The 17,347-nt window shown below is 44.3% G+C and overlaps 1 protein-coding gene across 1 annotated transcript in view; it reads right to left on the bottom strand.

The window, feature by feature from the left end:
- Positions 1-16,386, bottom strand: part of Shc3 (SHC adaptor protein 3) — a 108,821-nt gene extending 92,435 nt beyond the window's left edge. The window contains exons 1-2 of the mRNA XM_090329772.1: positions 15,938-16,386; positions 14,910-15,776 (exon numbers count right to left, since the gene is read on the bottom strand). Coding sequence (XP_090185898.1) covers positions 14,910-15,395 — 486 coding nt within the window. The 5' untranslated portion in view covers positions 15,396-15,776; positions 15,938-16,386. The remainder of the gene's footprint in view (positions 1-14,909; positions 15,777-15,937) is intronic.
- Between the last annotated feature and the right edge of the window lie 961 nt (positions 16,387-17,347).

Raw genomic sequence — 17,347 nt, 5'->3', positions numbered from 1 at the left:
CAACGAAGCCCTCTTTACTCCTCAAGTACCAACGTCCTTATCTCACAAGAAAGCCCTGCATTCCGTGAGCATCGACCTCTGGGCCTGCTTGGATAATACCTTCCTCCCTTGTTTGAACTATGCCATAATGCTTGACATGGACACAGAAGAAATATACACTGCTAATGCTCAGCATTGAGAAGACTTCAACCTTTAAGGTTTTATTGCTACCGCCATCATCCTCTGCAACACCCTGACACTCCAGTTTACCCTCAGAATTCTAGGTGGGTCAGAGCCTGCACCACCTCCCCCAGAACTCCTAGGACAGGCTCCAGGTCTCATTTGCATTTGGACACTGAATGTATGGGATATATCTCTATTCCTCTGGGAATTCCAAAGACTTTGCATGGAATGACTACAAAATAAATGTTGAATATATTCACCAGGGGCTAATGAAATTATAGATGCTTTGCAGACTCCTCCTTGTCCCCCTAGCCATGAGACTTAAATGCTTTATAGCATCTTGTTTCATAATGCAGAAATCTCATGAATCATTTTCATTAACTTTTTATTTCACTTATAAGACATCTAGGACACCTTATAATGTCTGATGAACATTCTCCACATTGAATCACATGCTGAAAGTTCCCCAATATTAATTATAATAAATGTACAATGTTGGAGCTTATTAACTAAAATCTAGAAGTAAACACTAACTGGAATACCAACTCCTAGGTTTAGTGGATGGCTATGTTAGTACTGGACATATATTAGAAAATTCTATGTGCTGAATGCTCACATAGAATATGAAGCAGCAGCCGGGCACTGGTGGCTCACATCTATAATCCTACCTACTTGGGAGGCTGAGATCTGTGGATTGTGGTTCAAAGCCAACCTGGGCAGGAAAGTCCAGGAGGCTCTTATCTCCAATTAACCATCACAAAACCAGAAGTAGGAATTGTGGCCCAAGTGGTAGAGTGCTAGCATTGAGCTGAAGAGCTCAGGGACAGTACCCAGGCCCAAAGTTCAAGCCCCACAACCGACAAAAAAAAAATGAAAATGAAAATGAAGCATCAGCCACAGATGACAGATCTCAATTCTTTCTGTCTTCTGTTCATTTTGAAGTGTGAGACTTTCCATGAAAAGCATATGTCACTTCCCCTGAGCTGACAAATGTCAAAAGCCCCAGAAAACTTGCATACATTTTTGTATATTACATTACAACAAGTCAAGAATGAACTTTGGAGTTACCCAGCCCTAGATTAAGGACTCACTTCATGGAAAACTGCTGTGTGAACTTGAGCAAACCACTTGACCTTGTTGAGCTTCTGTTTCCTCCTCTGTCAAAAAGACAACAATAAGAATTATACAAGAAGATGTCTAGCTTACACTGAGCCAGATCAAATCATCTTCTATCTACTGCATCCTGGACATTGTCTGTCCATTTGTAATGCACTGCTGGGAAATTTCCAATGTGATTTTTAAATATTTGTATCTACCCAAAATTCACATGCATAAATCTAATGCCAAAGGCTAGGAAGAAAGAAAGAAGGAAAGAGATAGAGAAAGGAAGAAAAGAAGTGGAGAAATAGAATGAAAGACAAAAACAAAGAAAATAATACAAATCACCACAAAATTAAAAGCCCCAACAAGCCTCTTCCCTTTCTCCATCCACCATGCTAAAAGGTAGAGTTGGGAAAGACATGGAGAACATTGGAAGAGACGATTGATCAAGGTGCTTCTGACTTAATATTTTGAATTGAATCCTTCCTGCACAACTCCTTTTTAAAGAGAAGGCACCATCTATGAAGAATGAGCTACCACTAGACAATGAATCTGATGTCTTGATTTTAAACTTTCCAACTTCCAGAACTGTGAGCAATAAATGCCTCTTGTATGTTTTCCCATCTCAGGCATTTTGTTACAGCAGCCCAAATGGGCTAACACTTAAAAAAACAAATAAACAAAAAACTTGTACTGATTTGCAAATTCTACACACAGTTTGTGAGAGCCCCTTTCCTTTCCATTGTCAACTCCCTGGATGCAATTAAGAATGGTTTATTTTTATTTTGTTATTTGTATCAACAATGCATTTTTACAACATATTATTGCTTTGGAACTGAAACTTAATACAATTTTTTTTTGCCTATCCTGGGGCTTGAATTCAGGGCCTGGGCACTGTCCTTGGGCTTTCTCAGGGATAGTGTTCTACCACTTGAGCCACAGCACCACTTCCAGCTGTTTCTGAGTATGTGGTACTGAGGAATCAAATCCAGGGTTTCATGCATGCTATGCAACCACTCTACCACTAGGCCACACTCCCAGCTTCCTAATATAAATCTTAATCAGGAGTATCTCACCTAATTTAGCCAAGCCCAGTGGCACTTGTCTGTAACTCTAGCTACTCAGGAAGGTGAGATCTGAGAATCGCAGTTTAATGCCATGTTGGGCAGGAAAATCTTATCTCCAACTAAGCATAAAATAGCTGAAATGGAATTGTGCCTCAAATGGTAGATGACTAACATCAGTAGCAAATATTCAGCAACAGTGCCCAGGTCCTAAGTTCAAGCCCCAGGACTAGCACAATAAAGAAAAAAAGAAGTGTCATGAGTAAGGAATGCATAGGCCTTCCTATATTACTTCCTTGCTTTTCACACACTATGCTCCTAATATTTAAATATTTATCCTCCCATCTTCATTTACATTAAACTTACTATTAGGCCTTAGAGGCTGGAAAAGGTCAGATCCCCATCTTTCCACTGATTCATTTACTTATCAAGAGCTGTACTTTTCTCTTTTTTTTTTTTGCAGTGTTTAAGCGTATCACAGTTTGAATGTGTCCTCTACAAATTTGAAATCTTAGTACACTGAATCCAAAGGTTGATGGTATTGGAAATGGGGCCTTCAGGATTTAATATTACAGTTGGATGCAGCCATGAAGATGGAGTACCCTCAAATTGTATTAGTTGTGCGCGCGCGCGCACGTGTGTGTGTGTGTGTGTGTGTGTGTGTGTGTGTGTGTGTGTGTGTGTGTGTGTCCAGATCTGGGCACTGTCCGTGAGCATTTTTTTGCTCGAGACTAGCACTATTATTTGAGCCACAGCTCTACTTCAAGTATATTTGGTGGTTAATTAAATGCCTTCTCTTTCTAAATAATGTCATTTCAGGTTTTCTATTGAAACCCCACAAAATAAGGCAAGGCATAATTCACAAAATGTGAATATTCACACTTTAATGTTGCATGTTTAAGGTGCATGGTCTACTATGTATGCTAAACTCAATAAAACCAAATTTTTTATACGACTGAATTCTTTTTTAATTTTTTATTGTAATTAATAGAAGAGTTACATTATATTCGCCAGACAAAAGGTACATTTCTTAACAATCATTGTTACCCCTTCTCATGTTTTTGTCCCCATTTCTCGCCCCCACCCTATCCCCTCATCTTGTTTTCCTCTTTCCCTATCCTATTTCAAATAAACATATATATACAATATATCAGATAACAAGGCAAGATGAGAAACAACATAGTACATTAAGAACAACAGTCACACCTTATATGGCTCTTGTTTCTATATCTTGGAAGTCCTTTCATTTAGCCTTATCCTATATGGCCTCATGTATCTAGGTAAAACCAAAAATTTTAAGTGCTATTTCTTTCATTCCTCTGTGTGTGTGTGTGTGTGTGTGTGTGTGTGTGTACTGCAGCTTGAACCCCAGGCCTGGGCACTCTCCCTTAGCTTTTTCTGCTGTTCTACTTGATCCATAGCTCCAGCTGCAGCTTTTTGGTGGTTAATTGGAGGTTATATCCGTACAGGCTCTCCTGCCTAGACTGGATTTGAATTGTGATCCTCAGATCTCAAGTGTCCTGAGTTGCTAGGATTAGAGATATGAGCCACCAGCCCTTGGCCTAAATGTCATTCCTTTTTAAGAAGCCCCTGAAAGCTGTACAACACTTTGGAAAATGTAAAGAAAAATGATACAAATTATTCATAAGCAACCACCCAGAATAGTTTGACATCGTGACAAATATTGTCTGGTGCCCTTTCATAATCAGTGGCCAATGGTTAGTTCTATCAACAGCATCAACTTCAATGCCAACCTGGGAAGCTGCAACGCCCTCAGTCATCACTCAGCCCCAGTCAGAGTGCCGGTGTCCAGTCTGCTCCAAACCATGGTGGGTTTTCCCCTTGTCTTTCGCCCTCCCTGACAGGCTCAAGCTGGTAGTGCTGTAGGCCCGTAACTCATTTTAGAAACTGTAAGATTAGGCCAAAAGGGGTATTAGCCACTTGCCTCATTTGTCCCATTGCATCTCCTGTTCACTTTGTGGTGTCAGTACCAGCACATTGCACATAGACTTCACATAAGTTAGGAAGCCAAGCTGACACATGGCTGGAGTTACAGTCTTGTGACATTACAATACTCTCTCTGGAATAAAGCCAATATGAATAATCAACTTCTTTGACTAAAAGCAGAGACTGGCCTGACTCATGATGCTGTAAAGACGTGAGCTCCATGCAAAACAATAGGACCCAGAATGAACCCTGAGTGAACACTCAGGTGTCTTTGCCCTGGGCCTAGCCACTGCCACATCTATGATAGTCTTCATCTGTTTCAATCCTTCTGAGGACCCTGTAAGGCTTTGTTGTTGACTTCATTTTATAGATAAGGGACACAAGACTCAGGTGATCTCTGAATCATAAGCATCAACGGAGGAAGTGGGAGATTAATTGAAGCAAAGTTGTCCACATCTTCTAAGAACCTCAGTCCCTGAGGGAGGCCCTGCCTCCTTCTGGGGTAGAATGTGTTTCAAAGTGCAGAGCCAGACACAAAGGTGTTAAAGGGAGAAGCAGGAAGCTGGAAGAATACTCTTGCAGGAATAAAAGGCTAGGGATAAAAACAGAAACCAATCCACTGACTCACTTTCTTTACTTCCTTCACCAGGCATTTTTTTTTCAACTCCAAACAGTGAATTCAGAGAAGAAAGTAGCCATTTGGCTATATTCTAATCCTGTATCTACATTTCCTCAAAGAGAAAAATCATATGAACACAAAACGCTCTATAAGGGTTCATTAAGAGAACCGGAAGCCTTTGAGAGCAGCAGTTGATTGTGTGCCATCCATTACATGATGACAAGGGAAGTGAGTCACAGAGAGGAAGTATGACTGGGGATCAGTGAAAAGTAAAACCACTGCCAGATTCCATCTACAAAACCACCGTAATGCTATAGACCATGTCCGCTGTTCAAAGCCAAAGAATAAGAATGAAGAAATAGTCCAAAAATACGCATTGGTACCAAGGGAAAGCCGCATGCTGTCGTTAATGCATAAGGGAGATCCAGTGTTAGTTTCATCCTAGGACCACTCCATTTACCATTCTAGTCTTCATTCAGATGCTAGGCTGCCAGCTTGTCTTCGAAAATTCATTCTCTCTCCCTTTAAAGCATTGCTTTTCTTTTTCCTGCACCCACAAATAAAAGGAATTATTGATCAAAATGGCCTCTCGATGCAACTGAGACTGGGGCACCAGCCCACATGACACCAGCCCATCCTGTTGGTGGATGGATGGAACAACCTTCTCCATCCTCCCTGTCTACTCAGCCTTGGAACGTCATCTCAGTACCACTGTTCATATCATTGTATAGGACTATCTCTAAAGCCTGACTTGGTTGTGCCCTGAGACACCACTGAGCTTTTGCCCACTGTCTTCTTTCTCATTGTTTCTCCTTCTGCCTCCTGTCTCCTTCATCCAGGATCTGGCTGTGATGGTAGGGAACAGAGCCAGCTGGTTCTGAAAACTGGCCTAGAGTGCTGGTCTAGGGGGTCTCAATACCCCCATTCTAGTCCACTGAGCCACAATTCATGGTTTAAACTTCAGTACACTATGGTCTTGGTGCCATCAGTTAATATGCTGGACATTTCCTAGGATGCTGATAGAGAAGAGACCCCAGCTGTTGTATGCCTCAGGTTAGTCCCTGAACCCCATCTGGCTTCTAAATTATCTACTCTCCCTATATCACATACATTTCCCTAACAAGAAATTTATTCCTGGATTGAGTAGCTCACTGCATCCATCAAAATGGTTTTTTATTGGGCTGGGTTTTCGTTTGGTTTGGGTTTTGATTTGTTTTTATTGTTTTGGTGCCTATACTGGGGCTTAAACTCAGAGACTCATGTGTTTACTTGGCTTTTTTCACTCAAGGCTGACACACTGCCACTAAGTCAAAGGTTTTTGCTAGTTCGATAGAGACAAGAATTTTATGAACTTTTCCTCGGCTGGGTTTGAGCTATGATTCTCAGATCTCAGGCCCCTTAGTAGCTTAGTGGCATGAGACCTAGCACCCAGCTTTCTATTGAGCTTTAAAGTTCATCTTTTTTCATGGAGCTAATTCTTACTCTCATCCAAGGTCTTGGTATGGTTTTCTCCAGCCTAAATCCCCATTAAACCTTATTCATGGTGACAATATGAATGCTTTTCTGAGGCCTCCTGGCACTCATATTCTTAGGGCTTCACCTCTCCCATTGGAGTGGATTACCAAGGGTCACCAATAGGATATCACAGATGCAACTCCAGTGCATGGTCATGAAAAGACTTACTGCATGGATTACTAGTGGGGACAGTCACCCACCACACCCCAGGATGCTCACTCAAGCTGCTCTGTGGAAAGCCCACCTGGGAAAGAAAGTGATATTTGCTTTACTTCAATAACACTAGCAGCCCAGTGGGCACCATTCTGAAGTGGATCTTCCACCCTCAAGCCAGGCTTCAAACATAGCTGATATTTAATGACTTAACCCTTAGTACTTCCCAATTCTTGTACCACAGTGTACATTGGGAGGTTGAATCCATTATATCTGTGTGCTATATAGACCTCTGAAAGCTACCACTGTACACCTCCTCCCACCTCCTCAGTTATACTACATTGTTCAGATAGCAGTTGGTAGCCTATGCCACTATACCCCCGTCCTGGGATCCTACCCAAGACACTAAGCAGGAAGCAGTGGGGTGGGAGTGGGGGCAAGGAAGGGTTCAGTGCCTGTGATTCACAAGGGGACATCACATTTCTGCAGGAGAGCCATCATTTTCAGAGTACTGTTTTCTTCTCCCACCTCAGTTATAAGTCATTCTGCAAACAAGGTTATTATCCATTATAGGAGTTGTGACTTCCAGTGAAAAAAGTCACAGCTCAGTTCTTTAGATAGTACAGCCACCACTTCTTCTTAAATGGCACTTCTTTACAAAGTAGTTCCTTCATTCCAGACGAGAGCAGTTTGGAACCCCTGGTCCTAGGAAGGAGTTGGTGGGCAGAATGTGCCAGGAGCTACCAAGCTTCTATCAGTCTTTCCAATATGGGCTGTCAGAGGACAGATAAAAATGTCTTACAGTCTGGGGAGAGGAGAGGCTCAGGAACAAAGGACTCTAGACCCAAAGAGCATCAATGCCCCTTGCCTACTAGTCAATCAATCTTCCATGGGTATTTGTACTTCCTGAAAGAGCCCCACCTCTGGCGACTCCCACTTTCTGATAGGACTTACATATGTTCTTTTTAACACGGCAAAACCAAACAGAAATATGAATCAAGATCATTTTTTAAAAATTCTATAAGAAGGGCCCAGGGCCAGTGACTCGTATCAATAATCCCAGCTACTCAGGAGGTTAAGATCTGAGGATCACAGTTCAAAGACAACCTGGACAGGAAAGTCCATGAGACTTATCTCCAATAAACTACCCAAAAGAAACTCAGAAGTGGAGCTGTGGCTCAAGTGGAAGATCCCTAACCTTGAGAAAAAAGAATCTCAGGGATAGTGCCCAGACCCTGAGTTTGAGATTCAGGATCAACACACACACACACACACACACACACACACACACACACACACACACCCCCACAGGAACAAATCTTAAATTGAGAAATCATTCTATACATTATTACTGTTAGAGTTAATTGCAAACTAGAAGTAAAAATAAAACATTTCCATCTTTGTAATCAGATACTGTAACATAGAAACATGCTTCATCCCTTGATAATCTGTGGCAAAGCTCTTAATACCCACAGGGATGCTATGTGCTCCCGCTACCACTCCTGTTCCCCCTCAGCTGGTGACACTAGATGAAACACTTGGGTGTCTCCAGGTATAAGTGGTCATTTGGGCCTTTACATTCTGAGTCACAAGACAGTCATCTTACAGAAAGAAAAGACTAGCCAGGCACCGTAATCCTGTAATCCTAACTACTCAGGAGGCTGAAATCTGGGGATCATGGTTCAAAGCCAGCCTGGCCACAAAAGTTCATGAGACTCTTATCTCCAATTAACCACCAGAAAACTGGAAGCGATGCTGTGACTCAAAATAGTACAGCACTAGCCTTGAGCTAGTGAACAGCTCAGGAACAGTGCCCACGCCCAGAGTTCAAACCCCACAACCAACAACAATGACGATGATGAAAAAAAAGACAGTTTATTTGGACTTACTGTTTCAGAGACTTTAATCCATGGTTGCCAACCTCCCTGACCCCTCAGCCATGGGGCTAAGGAGGAACAAAACATCACAAAGCCAACATGTGGCAGAGCAAAGCAGTTCTTCTCAGGGTAGCCCCTTCAAAGACATGCCCCCAATAACCTAACTTCCTCCTATTATACCCTGCCTCCTACCAAAGGTTACCTCTCCCCCAGTGCCACAGGCTAATGGTATAGATATTGGTAGCCTTTGGTATACATTCTAGACTCAAACCATGGTACCTCACAGGCTGAACTACTAGTTTACCTCTTAGACCCATCTTGTCTTTCTGTACCTATCCCCTGTAAACCCTCAACAAGGATCTGAAGAATGTATTAAGCATGCCTCTAATTGAGTTGACTTTAGCATATGAATCCCTCCACATTCTTCATATCATGGTGGGATGGGGGTGAGGCATTTTTACTTCAAAAGTTTATGTATATACTAGGATGAGTATGTTAGTTTGAATGGATCAAGGAATGCCTGAATATTTGGTTAAGCATTGCTCTGGGTGTGTCTGTGAGGGTGAGTTTGGAGAAGATGGATATTTGCATTCACAGGTTGAGTAAACACATGGCTCTCCCCAGTGTGGGTAGGCCTTACCCAAGTCACTGAAGTCCTGAATAAAAGAGAAAGCTTGACTATCCCCCAAATAAGACAGGGCTCCTCCTGTCAGACTGCCTCGTGGTGGGACATTAAAACACCTGTTTCAGTTGCATTAGATATGGAACCACCTCATTCGCAATGCAACACTTGTACCTCAACCAAGGTCTGGAGATAAACCCTAGCACACCTGTGCCTCAATCACCCCCCTCCCTCTGTGGGGATGGCAAGATCCAGAGAGATAAGCTGATGGCTCAAGGCCATACTGAGCAAGAATTCAGTGCCCTGCCTCTCAACAGACCAGGACTAGAACTTGGTATACCATCACCCAAAAAGAGCCAAAGCCACAGCTTAGTACACCCTCATGGATACCTGTGCCTGGACAGGCAGTCTCTCTACAGGTTTCCACCTTCCATCCTAGACTTCCTATCACAAGGACTTTATTTAAAGGACACTTATTCTGCAGTCCTTAAAACTAGGGCTGGACATGGTAGCTCACACCTGTAATCCTAGCTACACAGGAGGCTGATAACTGAGGATTGCGATTCAGAGCTAGCCAGGGCATTAAAGACGGTGAGACTCTTATATCCAATTAACCACTAGAAAACCAGAAGTGGCACTGTGGGTCAAGGGGTAGTAGGGTGGTAGCCTTGAGCTGAGGAGCTCAGGGACAGTGTCCAGGCCAAGGAGTAGGGCAGTAGCCTTGAGCTGAAGAGCTCAGGGACAGTGCCTAGGCTCAGAGTTCAAGCCTCATGACTGACAAAAAAAAATTTTCCTCAATACCATGTCTGTCCCCCTTCCTTAACCGTCGCCTTGGTCCCATCTCAAGAAGCAGGTCCTTTTTTTTTCTTTTTGATGATTCTGCTATTGTCCTCACATTTTAAATGCTATGATATCAGTCCTTGTTTTGTTTTTAGTCTCAAATGTTGCTCCTTGTGACACAGTATGAGTTATGGGCACTGTCTGCCTTGACCTAGCTTCCTCTCTCTCCTTCCTGTCCTTTACCCCTTGACATGATAAGTATATTTTTTGCTATTTCATTGATGGATTTAAATGATTCACTTAAGCTTCTATTTCTTGTTTCAGTAACTTTGTGGAGCATCTTGATTTCCCCCAATATGAGATTAAAAAGAAAAATAGTATAGCACGCTAGGCAACCCTTTTTCAGTTATTAAGTTTTCTTGTAACTAGCATATTATTTTCATTGTCAGTAAAGGGGAAGAAATCTATGTTTGACAGCAATGTCATCAAAGAGTGTGTGTGTGTGTGTGTGTGTGTGTGTGTGTGTGTGTGTGTGTGTGTGTGTGAAAGAAAGAGAGAGGGGGAGGGAGAGGGAGAGGGAGAGAGAGGAGAGAGAGAGAGAGAGAGAGAGAGAGAGAGAGAGAGAGAGAGAGAGAGAGAGAGAGAGAGAGACAGAGGGAGGGAGGGAGGGAGGGAGGGAGGGAGGGAGGGAGGGAGGGAGGGAGGGAGAGAGAGAGAGAGGGAGAGAGAGAGAGAGGGAGGGAGAGGGAGGGAGCTAGCAAGCCTGTCTCTGCTGGGATTTAGACTCAGGACCTATATGTTACCCCTTAGCTTTTTGATGGTTGATTGGAGATGAGAGTTGCTTTGCTGACTGGGATAGCTTCAAACTATAATCCAAAAGAGCTGGTACAAGTTATTAATGGCATAATCTATTTGTTCACGAAATGTTGCCAACTGTATTAGCAGCTGAGATAGTAAAATTTTAAACACTGTTTTTAAATTAGTCGTTCTGATTTCATTTTGTTTCATCCTAACTACCTCCCATTCCTTCTTGGCATCTTTCGGAACTGCTGCATGTTGTTCTATGGAGACCTGCTTGGAACAAAAGACTGACCTGGTGTATCCACTAGGCATCACACGCAGTATCCCATGCCCCAGGAAGCACGTCCAAGTTGAACTTCAAGCTGTCTTCAGACAGCTCTTCAATGTCAGTCCAGGGCTCTTTAAAACCTAAACTTGGCTAGGACTTTGGCCTAGTGGTAGAGTGCTTGCCTAGCATGCACAAAGACTGGGGTTCCATTCCTTAGTACCACATGCATAGAAAAAGCTGGAAGTGGTGCTGTGGCTCAAGTGGTAGAGTTCTAGCCTTGAGAAAGCCCAAGGACAGTGCTCAGGTCTTGAGTTCAAGCCCCAGGATTGGCAAAAAAAAACAATCCTAACCTAAACTTTCCTGTTGCCAGCAGTTCATGTTTGTAACCCTAGCTACTCAGAAGGCTAAGATCTGGGTTTGAAGACAGTCCAGGTAGGAAAATCTGTAAGACTCTCACTCCAATTAACCACCAGAATGTCAAAAGTGGAGCTGAGACATTGGTAGAGCACTCGCCCAAGTTGCAGCACTAATAATTAAAAAAAAAAATAAAACCCTAAACACTTCTTCCTCCCTGTGACTTTTTCCTTCTTCATGTTTCCTTGCATTTTGCCTTTGAATGTGTTAAACCACACCAGCAGCCCTAGGTGAAGTGTTCCAGAGCCTTAGATAATTCCTTTTTTCTTTTTCTTTTCTTTTTGGCCAGTCCTGAGGCTTGAACTCAGGGCCTGGGTACTGTCCTGGGACACTTTTTGCTCAAGGCTACTTCTCTGCCATTTGAATCACCGCCCCACTTCCAGTTTTTCTGTGTATGTGGTACCAAAGAATCCAACCCCAGGGCTTCATGCATGCTAAGCGAGCACTCTACCACTAGGCTATACTCCCAGTCATAGGCATTTCTATGAGATATGATTCTCTTATATACAAATTCAAGGAGGCTGGAACACATCTAGGACCTTTTTCAATTTAGAAAAACAAAGTACATCTAGTATAAGAAGCATCGTAAAAGATGCTTTTGCTGGGCCTGAGTTAACTAAAAGCAGGATAAGAGCTGCCCCCACCCCCAATTTACATCAATGTCCACAGATCTGATCTCAGGAATCTACCTGCCAGCCAACTTCTTCCTGTTCTCCTCTACTGGTGGAGTGCAATGTCTTTAGAATCCTATCTGAGCAACCCTGAGATAATGGACCGTCAGTCCACCTTACAGCGCCTCTGGCCACCTCTGAACCTGCCTGGCATTCAGGATTGTTTTAACTATACATACCTTTTCATCTCTTACCCCTAATTTTCCCTATTTAACTAAGACAAATGTCTGGACCACTGAAAACAGCTGAAAGATATATTGAATTGTGGTCTTTCCATAGCCGCTAGGTAACCAATCTCCTTTATTAGCCTTTCCATATGTCTCTTTATTTGTCATAAAAGGGTCAAATAAAGAAACATGGCCCCTAGAGGAATGGTTCAAATGGTAGAGTACCTTCTTAGCAAACACAAGTCCCAGAGTTCAAACCCCAGTACCACCAAGAAGAAAAATACACCAAAGAAAAAATTATATCCTTTCACAATCTCTAAACCTTCATATTTTGGCATTGCTATACAGTTATATGATTACTCACTTCTGTCTACCAAGAGTAAGGAGACCAAAAGAATTACTCACAAATCAGCAAATAACATCCAATTATGACTTTAAAATAAAGTTGTGGTTTGAAACTTAACATGGGTCACATAGGAGTTTGCACATGTGCACCAACCAAGGGCCATGTGATCATGTGAGTTAAAGGTGCACACAAGAAATGAAATTATCCGTCAGTATCTCATTTCCTTTCTGCATGACTCCAAACTTCTCCAGGAAAGCAGAGACCTCAGTACCTCAATAGACAGAAAAAAAAAATAATAAGACCTGAGTTTACATTCACACAAGGCTGAGGGGGCAAACCAACCACAGTACAGAAGACTGATTGTGCCTTCTGGCCTCCTGGATCACTGAAGTCCCCGAAGATATATAGTCTCTGAGCACATCCAGTCTGACATGAGTCTTGGAAGAATAATTGCAGGTGTTAGGCTAGTTTACAAAGCCTTGTATGAACAGAATACCCAGACAGTACAGACTTATGTTAGCACGTTTGTCATTGTTTTGCCACACCTGATCTTTAGAACTGGGTGTCTGTCTTCATTTTAAAGTAAAACTAAAGTGCTGAGAACTGTCTCTCAATTTGAAAGTTACCCTCTAGGATCTACATGACATATATAAGTAACTTACAGCTTTGCCAAGATCTATATCTATTATACATGTGGGCTTTTCTTGGGGGGGAGAGAGAGAATAGCAATTGTAAGACTACTAATCTAGAAGTAAATAATATGCTCTATTAATAGTTGACCCCAAAGTTGTCAGAGCTTTTTGTTTTGATTTTGTTTTACCTCCTTGATAAATAATTTAAATAAGCAATACAAGAGGAATATTCATTTTTCTTTGTGGTAAGCTGAACCAAATGTGCATATATTATGCTGATCCCTTTTGATAAAGTACAATGATCCATATTCAGAAGCTGAAGAAGCAGGTCAAATTAAAATGCAGACTCAAGAGGGGATGAGGCCCTATTTTTAACACCAGTGGTCACATTGTTTAGAGGTGCTTCTTATGCAGTTAAAGATAACCCACAAAGTTATGTTTCTTTGTCATTTGATTACAAAATTGCCAAGATACTACATTTTTCCTGAAGATGCGTTTGGCTGAATTTTTGAATTGGATCTGCAGTTGTTATTTACAGATAGAGTACAGATTTCTCAATGAAATAAATGCAGGTGCTGGGACCAGGAGTGTGGCCTAGTGGCAGAGTGCATGCCTAGCATGCATGAGGCCCTGAGTTGGACTCCTCAGTACCACATACACAGAAAAAATCAGAAGTGTTTTTTTTTCCCCCTATGGTGGTGGCTCAAGTGGTAGAGTGGCCTTGAAAAAGCTCAAGGACAGCGCCCAAGCCCAGAGTTCAAGCCCCAGGACAGGCAAAAAAAAAAAAAAAAATGCAAGTGGGATAGTTTGTGGCTCATTTCTTTTTCAATAAAAAATCATAAGTGAAATAAAGCCACCTAGATTGTCTCCACTTTGTCTAGATGTGTCCAGTCATAAGGCTGTGGCTGGCTACAAAACCCATATGCAAGAGAAAAGATGAGCTTGGCAGATTAATTGAACTGTGGTCAGTATTGGCCCCTTAAATCTCCTGGTATGCTTGAATAAAGGAGAAATTCTACTAAGTCCACTACGATTTTATAACTGATATGTGGCAAGTAAAACTCCTTTTTACCCTATGGCTCCTGGCCCAAGAGCCTATTTAAATAGAAGCCTACAGTCAGTGGAAAAATAGTCCCGAATTCTCTTCTCTCTGCTGTAAGCCAAAGCCATTCCTTAGGGAATGAAAGACAAAGATCAAAGATAACTTTGCTGGGCCAGAAAGTAGACTCTGTCTTACTGAAGACAAGACAGCTTCTGGTGTGCCCTGCCAGGGGCTATGGCAGAAAGAAACCGCCCAGCCCACTGCCAGGAAGGGCGCAGGAGGCAGTGCCGCTCTGCGCGTCTGTCCCCGCGGAAGGGACTGCCCAGAGCTTAACAAGTGTGTTTCATAAACATTAAAGAGGCCAGACTTTGGGATAAGCACCCAGGGATAGGCACCTATGGTAAAAGACACACTGGTTCTGGGGAAGCCAGGTGGAAGAGCATGCCGAAAGGGTGGGGCCCAGGTGACAGTAGGTCAGCCTGAAGCCCCCTCTGTTCCCCCAATGGATTCTAGAAAAGCACATTTCCAGTTCACATTTTTAGTTCATCTGGTTCATCTGATGGCTAAGGAGTGCGCATCTCCTGTGACTTCCGTGCCAGGGGGTGTTCCCCACACCCTGGGACTTCAGGGACCGGGGTTTGTCCTGAGATAATCTCTTCCCAGCCCCCCTCCCCCCACACACCAGGATCCCCTGCCAAGTCGGCCCACCCTCCCCTCCCTGTACCCACCTTGACGACATAGGTGACTCCGGGCCCCAGCACCTGATCGCTGGAGTGGGGCACCCCCCGAGGGGGCCTGGGCAGTGGCTCTTCGCCCGGCCGACCCTTCCTGCTGGTGCTCATGCTCGCAGCCGGGGCGCGCGGGGCGGGGGGCGCGCTGCTGTCCGGGGCGGCCAGGCTGGGCGCGCTGCAGCTACCCGAGAGCCGCGCTCCAGCCCGCTCCCGGGCGGCGGACGACAGGCCGCGGAGGCCCGAGCTGGAGAGTTTCAGGTGGGACACCTTGTGAAGCAGGTGACCCAGGCTGCCGGGCCCATCGTCGGGCGCTTTACGCAGCCCCTCGCCGGACACCAGGTAGGGGGTCGCCGCCCGGGTCGTGCGCTCCGCGGAGACCTTGCCGCCACAGCCACCACCGCTTACCGACAAGCTATGGAGAAGGTCATCGACCGATGTCACCGAGTCATTCCTGAAGCGGTTGTACTTGGTGCGTGGAAGCATGCCCCTCTATGGGCTCGCCGCATCCGCCCTGGCGCTGCTGCTGCCGCCGACCTCGGCGCGGGCTGCCGCGCATAGCAGATGAGCCACGGCCCCCCCTCCCTCCACGGGACAAGGAGCAGGGAGGTCCTAGGACAGCCTTCCAGAGGGGGAGAGCAGGAGGCAAGAGGACAGAGCCCTCCAACCATCAAAGGCCAACACAGCCACAACCACGCAGCCCCCGCCCTGGAGACCTCTGCTTGGGGTTGGATGTATGGTTTGCCAAAGTCATAGTTGCCTGGGATGGAGAGCGCCCAGCGGCTCGGGGCTCACAGCAAAACCATGACTCACTGTGAGAGAAGACCCTTCTCAACAAAGGCTCGGTGAGCGCTGCGTTATCACTTCCTGTATCAAGAAAGAAAAAAAAAGGGGGGGTGGAATCTGACATCCACTCGTTGACAGCAACTGGAACCAATCGGTTCTCAAATCCCTCTTTCCTACCTTCACAGATCTTTTCCTTCCAACCTTTTCTTCACCTCCCCACCCCCCCCAACCCTCTACCTCACCCTGGATTCAGTATCTGTGCCAAAGGTAAATCCAGTTGCTTCAAAGGATCTCATGAACTTTTTAGAAACCAATTATTCCATGGCAGGTTCTTCCTCTTCTTTGCTCAGCTCATCTGAGTGAGCCCCAAAGCCAAGAGTGATGCATTAAAATGTGACGAAGGTTTTTTTTTTCTCTCTCTCTCTCCCTCCCTCCCTCTCTTAAGAATAAGTCTTCAGTGGATCCTGATGAATTCTTATTCGGAAAGCAGCCAGATTTTAAAACAAAAACTGAAATAGAAACAAAAAACAAAAGAAGAAGAAGAATATATAGTCACCCCTAATTGAACATAAAATACAAATTTGATATCGGTATGCTCAGGGCTTTTCTTTGCCATCTCAAATGAACAGAGCAGCCATGACGAATGTCTTTGTGGCAGTGCAGTTCTTCCGGGGGAGGGGAGAACTTAAAAAAAAAACCCTAAAAAATAAACCTGCGTATGAACTTCAGCATAGTGCGTCTGTCACAGGGTCTTCCCTGCTGGTTTACAGTGGTCTTTCTCAGCCAGGGTTAAGTTGAAAATTCACTTCCAAAAAGGAAAAGTGTTTCTTCTATAGGCGGCAACAGGCTCCAGAAATCCATTCCAAAGAAGAGGCTGTTTTGCAAGCTTCATTCCAACTAAATGTGTTTAAGCTCTGGGAAAATGACTAAGAAATGCGACCAATACATTTCAGTGTTTCTTCAGTCGCTGTTGCTCGGAGTCCTGCAGTCAGGAAGAAGAAAATATGACCAGCTCAAGAAGAGCACGTCAGATCTACAAGGGGGTGGTGGTGGGTGAGATTTGCTTTGTTTTGCTCGGGAGTTAAGCTCTGGGGCCTTGCAGTGATGTAGGCAGGCCTTCTTCCTCCAAGTTGGGAGAGCATGGCATTTTGGCAGCCCTACCAGGTCTGCCCCCAGACTCTGGAGACTCACTAAGTTCTCCCTCAGTTGGTCTCTGCCAGTTGGCTTTACACAATAAATAACCTGCCACGCACTGCGTGACACACTCGCTGTCAAAGTGTCCCAGCAATCTCTATGCCAACAAACGAAAATCCACCTCTTGCACACTATCAGGTCACCTTGAGTCTTCTCACACCCAGAACTGAACATGAGTGATACATGAAATCCTGAGTCTTGCAACAGAGCGTGGTGAAATGGGGGCTTCTTGAGCGCTGCTCCAGGATGGGCACACAAAGTGAAGCCAGCTCTTAGGACTCAGGAGTGCAGAGGAGCTCAGCCATCCCCGGCCCAGGAAATGCAACCCCCAGGCCTCCCTTCTAGTGCTGCAGCCCTAGCCAAACAGCCATCCGGCAATCTTTTTTTTTTTTCCCTTCCCCTGGCTTGCATAGCAACAACAAATGCACACCCCACAGACGATTTTGATGGTTATCAGA

The sequence above is a fragment of the Megascapheus bottae genome, chromosome 3 (assembly GCF_031878675.1).
Source record: "Megascapheus bottae isolate mThoBot1 chromosome 3, mThoBot2.hap1, whole genome shotgun sequence".
Classification (NCBI taxonomy): Eukaryota; Metazoa; Chordata; class Mammalia; order Rodentia; family Geomyidae; genus Megascapheus; species Megascapheus bottae.
The sequence above is the reverse complement of the archived record's forward strand: the minus strand, read 5'-3'. Positions and strand labels throughout refer to the sequence as shown.